A 13156-nucleotide genomic window follows, 5' to 3' on the forward strand; every position below is an offset into this window, starting at 1 on the left:
ACACTTGTGAGCTGAGTGATGAAATGAAAGCATGTAATTGGTCTCAATGACAAAGCAGCCAAGATATGATGGCAGCCATGAGAAAGATGTCAACCCTCACTGTGGTCCTTCACCTTTCTCAGCTGGCATTTCTGACCATCTATTATACCTCCTCCCACTGTCTCTACTTTCTACCTTGTTTGTCCTTCTCTTCCTGTCTGACACAGACCCTGCCCTTTGGTCAATTCTCACCTATTATTGTATACCATACTAATTATTATTTGTCTCCTCTTTCTTTTCCTACTTTTTATTCTTTAGATATTACTGTATCCTATTTAACTGGAGCTAGAAGATTATAATTCCGGTCGCCAGGTTAACTCTTTTTGCCAGGGTTTAAATATCAGATCAAAGAAGAAAACTTGGTCATAATTTGCTGTGATTTAAAATCCAATTTGTCTTGTATTTGTTTGTATCCATATGAAATTATATCTTGTTAGTGTGCATAAATTTCATTATTAAATATTAACTTTTCAACTTTTTAAGACTATTTTAATCTTAAAAGTCTTTTTTGTTACTCAGCTATTTCTCCGTCAGAGAATTGGCTGTCTGAGCATGTGGGTTTAACTAAAGGCACTGAGTACACACTTTATCTTTGGTAAACCAGATCAGATCCTTGAATAGGAATATTTCACTTAATCTACAACAGGCATTTAACATTTTATTTTGTTTTTATTTTAAGGAGTCTTCAAGTTTAGAAAAGCCATTCACTTATTTCTCTGTACAAAAATATAGAGTTATAGTATAGTTATAATTAAATAAAACTCTGAAAAGTGTTGCATGCAGGTGTATTCAGGCCCTTTTAGTCTAATAACTATTAATAAAATGTAGTGGAACTATGTGCATTTAGAGGACATATATTTGGTAAATATAGTTATGATCTAGGTGAGTTCCCAACCTGGGGTATGCATACCCCTAGTTGTCCGCGTGTGCATTGCAATTGGTACAGGAAAATATTCGATTTCTTTGGTAGTAAAATAAAATAGGGCTGGGATCTGTTCCACTTTGCGAGGACCAAATGGAAAAATTAAACAAACTTTTATCAATCAAAAAGTATGTTTTCTTATATGTTTGTGTTCACCTCCAGCTTTGACACACATCCAAACCAAGCAGAGAAACAGACTGGATGTAGAGAACAGCCTGGGATCAGCTTTTTTTCACACTGAGCTATCCCAGCTCATTAAAGCAGCTCAGGTGTCTTGATGAAAACAAAGTCAAACTAATTAAGTCTGGCTATAATTTTTGGTCTGTATTTTGTTCCCAATTCATCAAGTTTAAATAGGATTATAGGGGACCACCAGTTTTAGAAATACAGGTTTTATTTTGATTTATTGTGTTTCCTTACTAACTTCCAGGAAACATATTTATGTTGATTTTTATTTGATATGGAAAGAATAAAACACCTAAGAACTACAAGATCAAATTATAAGATTAAGTAAAATAGTATTTTATAATCAATTATTGTACTTTCCACTTTCAGACAATCATCAATACTTTTGACTGAGGGGGTACTGATGGTAAGACAAAATGCCCAAGGGGTACACGAGTCAAAACAGGTTGGGAAACACTGATCTAGGTTATTTAATCACAGAAACTAAAGTTGTTAGAGGACAAGTTGTATTATGAAAACCAAGGTCAGTGCAGAAAAGATAAATGTCTTAGCTTCTAAAATTCCACAGAGCACTGTCTACATCTGCCAAAAAATAGAAACTGTAAGCCCCAACTGCAAACCTACTGAGATATAGGATTTAATGAAGAGAATCATGGAAATTGCTGGAGCCGTTGAGATTTGCGACTAAGGTAAGAAAAAAATGCTAACAGGATAACTATTAGTACAGTGGCTTTGGGGTGCAAACATTAATGTACTGCAAATAAAAAAGTACTGCAAAGACAAACTGAGAAAAGCAAACAGTATTATTAGACTAACACATAAACACACAATACATGTGAAAAGCAAAATACTGGAATGGAGATACACTGCAATTAAAGAAAGTAAAGAAGACAAAACACAAATGATAGTGAAGCACAAAACAAATGGCAATTGAAAATGCTTTAAGAAAATCTGCAAACAACTTTTAATAGTGCGTTGAGACTGGGATGTGGTGTCAGCAGTGAGTGCGGTGGATTCACATAGAATTCCTATACAAACCAATGAGGGTGTACACTGCTTAATGTCTATGGACCAGGCCATAACAAAAACAACCAAATTCCCATTTAGAGGACATATCGATGGAAGAAGGAAAATCTTAATATTGAATGAAGAAAGAAAATGTAATCCTCCTTTAAATCTTTTTTTTTTTTTTGATAAGTGTGTGTGGTGCAGTCTGTCTACAAAAACTCCTTTGCAAATGTTGAGAGGTGCAAAATGGTTTGAGTTAATCCTTTAAAACGAGAAAATTGTTTGTTCTATAGGCCGTCTGAGAGTGGCTATTCTAAGCCATTTGGATGAAGGTAATAATAATAATAATAATAATAATAATAATAATAATAATAATAATAAATATATATCTATATATATATATATATATATATATATATATATATATATATATATATATATATATATATATATATATATATATATATATATATATATATATATATATATATATATATATATATATTTAATATTTATAGTGCATCTCACAAAGATAGCCTGTCATAGTGCTACAAGCAAAAGCAAATAAATAAAATAATGAAAACAATATAAAAGAATGGTTGTCTTTGTCTGCTGATTGACACAACCCATATTATTCTACTACAAACCTTTTTAAGCATCCAGTTTATGTATTTAGCAAGGGCCTGGTCCCTGACTAATTAGTGTTTATGGTCGGAGCTCTTCTGTTATGAAGAAGCTAGTTGACAGCTTTTCTTATCTTGGTGTTGCTCATTTATGTATGCACAGGGCATTTGCACCTTTAGGCCTCCATACATTAGTTATGCAGTCCACAAATCTGGCATTCATAAAAAAGTGGAAAGGAAACAGGCCACTGTTCGAATAATATCATGAGAAGTCATGTTTGTAGTTTGCCACAAGCCATTGGGGTAAATATGCAGGAAGGTGCTTTATTCAGATAAAAACCAAAATGGAAATTTTTTATCTATGTGCAACACACCATCTGTACCATATTAGATGGCATGTTGATGTCAGCATAATGCTGTTGAGATGCTTTTGTTGAGAAAAGAAAAGGAATCTGGTCAGACAAAATTAAAAAATAATGGTGCCATATAAGGAAATCTTTGGTAAGACTGGAAAGAAATAGCTCTTTGCTGATGTTTTCCATCCAATAGGACTGAATTTCTGTTTTTTGCAAGAAAAAATAGGTTAGAATTTAAGTTTATTTTATCTGTTTCAAGTGTAATGGCTATTAATGGTTTTGATAGGCACTGAATTTAATATATCTGTGGCTTAGATGAATCCAGATATTTAAAAAAAGATTTAGCTTAAAACATAATAAATATGGCTTTAACAAAGAAATATGCAAACATGCTAGTTTCAGTTTATCTACATATATTCATATATATACATAAATTTAAAAAATAAATGTAATATAGTGCTGGGCAAAAGTACCACCCGAGATATTATCAAACATAAGATGATCTTTTTAAAGTAATTTGGAACTGAAGAAGGAAATAATCCTTTAGTTTTACCTCTAAATAGGAACATTAAACATATCAGGAGAAAGTAAAGGGAGAATCTATAGTACACAGATATTCATTGAAACATGTTTTTTTATAGGAACAGACTGGAACAGAATCTGCTTTTATAAATCTGTGCGGGAAAAGAATATAGAAACCTGCGCAAATGACAGCAGCAATGTTAAACTTATTGTGTTTGTTGGGAGCAATGATGGGAATAGAGTCTAACAGAGTCTAAATAATTTAATCATTTTCTCCTATTCTCGTTATACCCTGAGCACATATCCTCTCTTCTTCTCTGAAACTCCTTTCTCTCCTGCTGCCCTCTTTCATCCTCTGATCTCCTCCATCAATCTTCCAAAGCTCATCCCTTACAGATGCTATTGTGTACAGACCAAAATACCCCCCCGCCAAACCGCGATCCTCTTCCGTTTAATCTCCAAGAAAAAAAGGAAGATGATGTGGAGGAGTCTGCCTTGGTTTGTTGTTGAAAGAAGACAATAATGCAAACCTCAAAGAAGAGGGTCATTTAGAGGCATAAGACTATTTCTAAAGGACTGTGTTAAGAAGATTTTATTTGCAGAGAAAATGAGTTGTCATAATATGAGGCATCTCGTTCTGCAAAGCATTAAAAAAATAAATAAAAGTGCTAAACAGGGCAGCTCATTAAAAGTAGCATTTATGGGAGACAAGACAGAAGACTTAATGAATTCTGCCCCTTTCCTTTTTGTTAGGAGCTTCACCTTTCACTGTCTAAAAACACACATAGCTCAGGGGAGAGGATGTTTCTTATCTATGCTGGCTGGAGGGCCAATTAAAACTTTTCTACATCCCTTCTGACTGTGATTGTTCCATAAAAGCTTTCACTACTGCAAAACAAGATAAACACTTGAAACAATAACTCTTCATCCCTGTCGGTTACACATTGGATTTCAAAGTCATTGATGAATTTATTTTGGGAGTAAAAAAGCAGTAGATAGCCTAATCTTTTTATTTATCTTTTTGACAAAACAGACTTCCTGTCAATCTTACAATCTTCTATCTGAGATGCTGACAATCCTAGTATTACAAAATGCTGTCACCTCAAAAAACAAGGAGCAGAGAGAGGGAAACAAAATGAGACACAATAATGTTAATAGTTAATGCAAACACAGATGAGGCATAGCATTATGACCAAAAGGAGTAAGACTAATATTTCTATATTTGCACTTGTTAGATGCTGGGATAGATGAGAAGGCATGTTGACGTTTTGTGCTTAAACCCAACATGAACATTTGGATCCGACACAGAACTACAATGTCTTTCCACAAAGATAAAACTCTGTAAGACTCCAACAGCTTAGCTCGACTGACATCAATCCAAGCTGTATCCATGACAACAGTCCCCAAGGTATCAAACCTTCATGGCAACAGCCACCATGGCAACCCAGAGAAACTGATGAGGCGTTTTCATGTAGATATCACTATTAAAGAAATGTAGGACTTCTGAAAGTTGTATGTCTCAATGTGCATTTATTAACATTTAAAATAGCTTCTTTAAAAATTAGCTTCTCTACCTATGACAAAATAAAATACTTTCTTTTATGTTTCAAGATGTCAACAGAAAAAAAGGGGGGAAAAGCCCAATTTAATGATGCTGATATGAGGTTGCTTTTTCAGAAAACTTTGTTTCTTTATGAATGGCTGGTCCTGACTGCTGACATAGAGACTGATATATTATTTCTCAACTGCCTAATAAGTGGTTAATATGTAAACTGTAAAAACAGTTAAAAGCATTAATACCCAGGAGGTACATTATGCACCTTACATATTCTGAATGGAAATACCACATCTGCATGAGTTATAAGTGAGCTGGCTCCACCTTTAGGAGAAGGAATTTGAGTGTAATGATGCTTCTTATCTGTACAGTAATCAGTGGCCCTCTGGACTTAAAAATGTTGCCCAACTCCACCCTTTACAATTGCAGATCTGGGCTTTCTGTTTTCATAACTGTCCCGATCTTGGCACTGATGACTGGCTTTACTCATTTCATTCACCTGTCATACTCTGCCTGTTTTTTTTCCACTGCTCATCCTATCCACCTGCTCCTGCCTCTATTTAAGGCGCTTGAATCCAGTCATCAAGGACAAATTATTCTTGTTCTCTCTAGCCAGTGGTGAGAGTGTTTTTAGAGTTCCTTGATGTTTCTGATTTCCTGATCCTGACCTGTTCTGTCTTTCAACCAGTGAGCCTGCTTGCTCCTGTCTAAACGGTTTGCCTGAACAGTCTTTGGCCTCCTGGACCTCTGAGCTTGCTTTTTACTCTTCTGATCTGTTTGCCTGACCTGGCTTTGGGTTCCTGGACCTCTTAGCCTGCATGTTCCTCTTCTGATCTGTTTGCCTGACCTAGCTTCGGATTCCTGGACCTCTGATCCTCCCTGTTCCTGTTTTGATCTGTTTGTCTGAACAGACATTGGAGTCATGGACCTCTGAACCTAGCTGTTCTGATCTATTTGCCTGACCTGTCTTCAGATTCTGTTGGATTCTACTGTGGACTGAACCTGGATCTGCCTCTTTACTTCGCCCTTTGGATTATCCTGCCTTCCTCCATCATCTGCTCAGATCTGATCTCCTTTCAGTTCTGTGCCCTTCAAGGCTTTGGCATCTGGATCTCTCTGTGCAAGCACTGCGTCTTGTCAGCTGGCCTTCTGGTATCAACTTCGTTCTTTGGGCCTGGACTAAACTCTAAACCAGGTTAATGACTCACGCGTTCAGATCATTCTCTGTCAGTTTTTTGAGGTCACTAACCTGTGTTTCCTCTCGCCAGTGTTACCTGCCTTGGACGCCCTTGCCGCTGCTGTTGCAGATCCACAAACTATTCACTGTTGATTTAATAAATAAATAAATATTTATTTAATATTAAATTTTAAGTTATCGCACTACCTGTCTTGCCTGACTACTGGGTCCATCTGTTTTGAGTCATTACAATAACATATTCTACTTAAGTGTTTATTATTTGTAATTATTTAGAAGACTTTAATTTATTGCAATACCATGAGCTATTCCTGTAGACGTCATTTATTTATCCCATCTTTCAGTGGAACAACTTGGCTCTGTTTTTTTTTTTTTACAGTGTAGCAGAGCCAGCACTGTTCAGGGGTGAATTTTGGCTAAATAGTCCACAGGACGGTTTTCATTTCTAATCCAGCCCTGGGAGCCAGCCCGCTGCTTTACAGAGGGGAAAAACACTTTTGTGCCTTGTGGGCAACCGCTGAGTGCAACTTCTGTTCCCCCCATTTCACTCATTCTTCTTTGTATTCATTCAGGTGAGTGTGGAGGTAATCAATTTTCACTTTGCTCTAAAAAGAGCTCGGCACTTGCTGTCTTTTGCTCAAACTAATATCACGCTCTGTCTTCTGGCTCTGCCCTCTTGGCAGCCTCAGTTTTGAGATTTTCTGGAGGTTTTGCATAAAATGACAACTGAAATCTCAAACAGTAAAGACAAGTGATTCAAAAGGCTTTCATTTCAATTCTCATTTTAATGATAATATCTATTTTATACAGGGAAAATAGAGGAACAACAGAATAAGAAAGCAATAAGCCTTTGTCTCAAAAACATTTTTAATTTGTATTTTATTTTCAAAAGTTTTGCGCAAGAAATCTTTACAAACATACAACAAAAACCTTTTCTTAATAAGATTTTTTAGCTCATCTTAAGCTTTAATTACAATTACTTACGGCCTGGTTTGGATAACATTCCAGAGTATGAATAAGACATGTTTTTTAAAAGAAACACACACTTAAGCAACATCTCCATATTAGAAATATAAAAAGTATTTATTGAAGAGATAATCATATTTGAGAATTTCTGGCTTATTTTTGAAGCAATGTAGCTGCTATTTCAACAGCTGAAATTGAAACATATGCAGCCATTACTACCAGCTTAGAGCCTTAAAGCCTTTTATTCCCATTTGTGCAGCTCTCAGACGGCTCACTCAGACCTTTTCCAGAGGAGCAGATAAGCCCCAGCTGCCCATTAGAAACCAGAGCTGGCTAAGCATGAAACATTTAGTGTTTCTTAAGAGATAAGAAGGAGAATCTGAATACAAGAGACTAAAAAATGCCACTTAAGCTACATCAATTTGCAAATGCAGAGGGTAGATTCCCTCCAAATTAACAGAACCTGAGAATTTCTGCTCTTTGCTCTGTTGTTCACTGTTCCTTTCCATAACATATGCAACGATAAAACCACATCTAAAGTGAGCTAAGTTAATCGCTGTTAGTGTATGATGAATCCTCCACATTGTTGTTGCAGCACTGTATTTAAGGCAGCGGCACACATTTTTAAAAATAATTAGTATGAGTGTTAGACAAGAAAATCAGGTTTTAACAGGAGATCCATTAACAAAAAACAAGAATAACAATAACCAATTCCAGGGATGTAAAGATATTAAAAATGGAAGATTTCACTTTTTTGGGATATTAATAGTTTCTCACCAGAAAAACGATTATCTTGACTTTAAGCCCCTGGATAATAAAGCAATAAATCAGATTTTTTTTTTCTAGTTTTCTGTGCATTTTAAGCTTTTCAAAATTTTTACCCTGTCCTGTCTGGCAATGTACAGTAGCAATAAGAATAACTGTCTTGATGCCAAAAAGAGACCAACAGATATTACTTTCACAATTGGAGCAGTATGGCTATCGCCATAGTGTTCCACTTGATTTATGCATATAAATAGCTTTATTATAATTAAGTAGGGAGTTTTACAGATTATATGGACACTGAAAGTAGAACGGGAAAGGAAAAACAGAAAAAAAAGGAGAAAAGATGAAAGATCTGCATTTTGAGCTTTAACTTCCATGACTGAACCAGACAAAAGCCCAGAAAATGTATGCCAGAGCATCAAACCAAAAGAAAAAAGTAATCCGGTGTCAATTTGAATTAAATAACTAAAGTGATTAGTAATAGTATTTCTATTTCTTTAATCCATTTTCTTATTTTCAACAAAATAACTTCACCTTCAAAAGCTCACTTTCCCCGCACAGGAAAACCGGACCCACAGCATGATACCACCACCACATTTCAGATACTCTAAAATCTAAAATATGGTGATTGGATAGATTGTGGCTTAGGTGCAGATTTATTTCCCTGCCAAATATAATGTGTTGCTTGTACCCCATAAAGTCATGTTTTAGAATACCCTGACCAAATTAACCTTTTGACATTTGCTGGACAAAAAGTAGGAATCAACTCTTAATATTTTAATAAAGGTTGTAATGTTAACAGTTCTTTTACATGATATTTAAATTCCATGCTGTCAGTATATGTTGGCAGGTTGAATTTGAGTTACACTTTATTTGTGGTTCATAATCTAACATGTTCTCAAGATTTCAGCATACTTAACGTATGCTTTAGAGTAGGGTTGGGAATTGAAAAGATTTTCACGATTCCGATTCCCTTTTCGATTCTATGAAACGATTCGATTCTTTATCGATTCTTTTTTCGATTCCAATTTGGGGGAAAAAGGAGAACAAACAGTTTGATTATCAGCATCAACTTTGTTTACTTAACTATTGCACAATCTTACAAACTCAACAAGATCAAGATGTCCACAGGAAATGTGAAACTGGAGTAACATCTGTGTTTAAATGAAAAATGAATACAAGAACAAACTTAATAACCAACAATGTCTAATAACAAATGATGGGATAATAACCTATTTTAAATAACAAAAATACTAATTATAAAACAGTAGTAGGGAAAATTAACAGTTCTTTTGCAGAAAGATGAGCATATCTGCTTTTTCTGGAAGGATACGGGATCTTTCAGGGCTTATGGTGTCTCCAGCCGTGGAGAACACCCTCTCAGATGGGATGGAGGAAGCCTGCACACAGAGGTAGTTTTCAGCCAGTCAGATAGCAAGGGCAGCGTATCTTGCTTGTTCCACCACCACAGTGTGGCGCTATCCCTGCAGGGGATGGAGGGCAAGCTTTTATAGAGCTGGATTTCCTTATCTACCCTCTGGGCTAAGGAAAGACGGGGCTTTGATTCACAAAGTGACCGCAGCTCGCTGTCTTCCTCCTCGAATAGTTCTTCCAACTTGCGTAACTCGCGTAACGTACGTAACTTACGTAAAAAACGTGACGTAAGTCGTGCTCCCCAGAGCCGGCGCTCTAGGCTCTGGTGCTGCGGGAATCGAAAAAAGCCAAAAAAGCCAAGCCAAACAATGCCATGGAATCGGAAAATACGGAACCGGTTCTGAACAGGAACCGGTTTTCGATTCCCATCCCTACTTTAGAGGATCTCTGAGAAGTCTGAGAAGGAGCTGAATACATACATTCCAGATGCTTGAGGTTGTTCATAACAAAAAAGGTAATGATGTATTCCTGTCCATCAAATAACAATTATGTACTACTTTGCAGTTTGCACACTGCAAAAAATGGAAATCTAAATTAGTCATTTTTTCTTAAACTAAGTGCATTTGTTCTTGAATTGAGGAGGTAAGTGAGATACTTTGCCAATGGAACAAGACAATTTACATTTAAAATAAGAAAAAGGAACCGCATTGTCTTATTTCAAGTGGATATTATCTAATAATCTTATTTTAAGAGTAAAAATACTCATTCCATTGGCAAATCATCCCATTTACCTACTAAAATGAAGGGTAAACATGCTTGATTTAAGACATTTTTACTTAGTTCTAGACCATTTTTGCAGTGCACTGGTTTGATACACCAATGACAATTTAAATGAGTGTGTTTAAATAATTTTTGACAATGCCATTTATAAATCTGTGCATCTTCAGAAATGTGGAAGAGGAATGTAAAAAGCACTTACAAAAAAGATTAGAAGCACCTTATATGATACAACCGATCTAGTTTATACAGACCGGTTGCTAATCGACTCAGTTGTATAACTAAACTGTCTCCCTGGGCTGCAGATTTAACCATGCAACAAAAGCAGACTCGATCATCTATTGACATGGATTTAAATAAAGATACAACTCCATGGCTGTGTTAAAAAGAAAAACACAAAGTCCATAATGACACTTGCATATGGAATAAAGAGATGGATGAATACATACACCACCAACAAGCTTAAGAAGTGAAAAAAAAATTAGCACAAGTGATACAGCAGAAGAACAACACAGAAACTGGACTGATTGATCAAAAAAAGTGCATTCATGAGAGAGAATCTAGGTGAAGGCTGTGTGGAAGGATCAATGCGGTTGCTTTAGTGTGTCTGAGTGCCGCTGAATGGCCTGCAGCCGAAAGTTGAATAAAGATAGAGCTGCAGGATAGAGATATACACACAAACACCCCACATGTTATGAGGGAGGTGTGGCTGTGGACCAGATACTATATTTAGCTTATGGGGGAATACTGGGATGGCACATCACTGCTTTAAAGCTGCTTCTCATAACCTGAACCACTGCAGCTCAGTGAAAAGGAAACTTGACATACCATTATTTTTGCTACAGCTCAAACAGTGAGAGAATTAGATTCCAGCCAGCAAACACGCATCATTACTCTCATACTGTGAGGACACGCTCTGTGAGTATTGTACTGTACGGACATGCTGCTTCTGCTCAACCAGGACAGGTTGTCAAGGACTGGAGTTTATTAGAAGCTGTGGGAAATGTTAGTTTATGCTGAAGGCATTTTAAATATATGCTGTTGGACTTACAGTCACTCAGAGGCAATACTGCTCCAAGGTCTACTGATAGTGTGCACCTTAGTTGCCTATTACACCTGGATTGGAATTGTATACTTAATATCAATGTAGGAAAAGTTCTTAGTTTCCATAAATGTGGTTGCATGAACACTATACAAAAAATATTTCAGACATATAGAAACCAAAAGAAAATCCATGTTCAAAACACCCCAAATACACAATGCAAAAGCACATTGGGCCCATATTAATATTAGTTAGGTGGGAGTGGCCTAAGATTTCATATTGTACCGTTTTTCTTGAGTTTTTATGTGTGTTCTCAAGCAATTACCTGCTTTTATTCCTGTCCTTCAGGATTTCAACACACCAGTATGCTTTAGTGGAGAGATAGATTGGTGCTTGAAGTTCAAACAATATCCCTTTTTGGACCCAAAATAAACACTTCTGTGTTCAGTGATGTACTTTACAGTGAAACTGGGTATCATTTTGAAAGTTATATGGTGTCAAAATATATCTAAGATCAGGAAAACTTCACTCATTTGCCATTCCTACCCTTTTGGTGAAATCCATTGCTCTGAGGATGGAGAGGTTCAACGTTTCCAACGAGGCCAGAACTCCTTCATAGTCTCCCATGTGCTTGGCAAAGTAGTCTATTTTACACACAAACACACAAAAAAAAAAAAAGAATAAGAATAAACCACTGCAGTGTATATTTTAAAGAATTCAGTGATTTACTTTAAGTGAAAATTTAATTTTATGTGTGAAACCTTTTAGGTTACTTACCACAGAGTTCCTTGGTGTCTACATTACTGTCACAGCAAGCAGTCAGGAGATGAGGAAAATGGAAAGAAAGGAAAGAGGAGGATAAAGAAGAGCAGGGTAAGAAACAAAGGAGAGGTTTTTAGCTTGCAGTCATTTACAGAACCATTGGGAACAGAGCCAGCAATTGGAAGGAAGCAGAGCCATTTGACAGAAATTTGAGTTATACAGTCATAATTAATTTGCCTCGCTGCTATAAACATGACTTTCTTTGACTGACTGACTGATGGGGGAAGGGTATGCAACTGATCATGAGTAATAGATTGTGTATTTTTCCTGAATACTTGCTTAAGGGTATTTTGGAGGATGGGACGGTCTTTTTCATTGTGGATCATCAAAATAAGTGGTCCTCCTTATTGTTAATCATTCTGGTGATATGTTTACGTAAGGCCGTCCTATGTGCTCGTCCCCATTTTCACTTACCGCTGCTGAGTCTGACATAGTGGAAAAATTGCAAATCTTCTTTTGGAATGTAAGCTTGTATGAGCGATGCAAACAAAAACTATTAAACAGAGCGGTCTTTTTTCAAAAATTTGCAAAAATTCTCCACTATAGCTTCAACTTGTGTCACACCTGGCCCCAAGATTATGTATATATTACTTATGCCCTACATAAAACGTATATCAAAAACCTAAAACAGTTCAAATCCCAAAGAGCTTTAAATTAAATACTCCTTTAAAGAATAATCTCTCTTTAAAGTTTTTTTTTTATAGCTCAGACGATGAAGATTAATGGTTTTACAAAGCCATCACAACAGCGATAATTGGCTTGGCAAGGTCTTTGAATTAACTTCAGTCAGTCATATAGGCCAATCAGTTTGTGGTTTTTAAAAGGAATTAAAACATTGGGGCATTTTCTACCACACTAACTCCAGTGCTTTACAGGTAGTGGAGCTTACTTAGCACCAGGTCTCAGGGTTCCTATCATTGTAAACTCTTGAGCTGGCCTCCAGTCCCATTTTGCTTCTGGACCAAAGAGAGGCAATTATTTTAAGCAGGTAGAGGCAGACACAT

The 13156-nt window shown here is 36.2% G+C and overlaps 1 protein-coding gene across 2 annotated transcripts in view; it reads right to left on the reverse strand.

Annotated features, from left to right (window-relative positions):
* The window catches only part of necab2 (N-terminal EF-hand calcium binding protein 2), a 173261-nt gene that overhangs the window by 97835 nt on the left and 62270 nt on the right, over positions 1-13156 (reverse strand). For both annotated transcript variants that reach the window (XM_038305591.1, XM_038305590.1), the window contains exons 4-5: positions 12108-12133; positions 11877-11974 (exon numbers count right to left, since the gene is read on the reverse strand). In XM_038305591.1, the coding sequence (XP_038161519.1) occupies positions 11877-11974; positions 12108-12133 (124 nt within the window). The remainder of the gene's footprint in view (positions 1-11876; positions 11975-12107; positions 12134-13156) is intronic.

Source organism: Cyprinodon tularosa, unplaced genomic scaffold (genome assembly GCF_016077235.1).
Source record: "Cyprinodon tularosa strain WSP-4 unplaced genomic scaffold, ASM1607723v1 ctg56, whole genome shotgun sequence".
In the NCBI taxonomy this organism is placed as follows: Eukaryota; Metazoa; Chordata; class Actinopteri; order Cyprinodontiformes; family Cyprinodontidae; genus Cyprinodon; species Cyprinodon tularosa.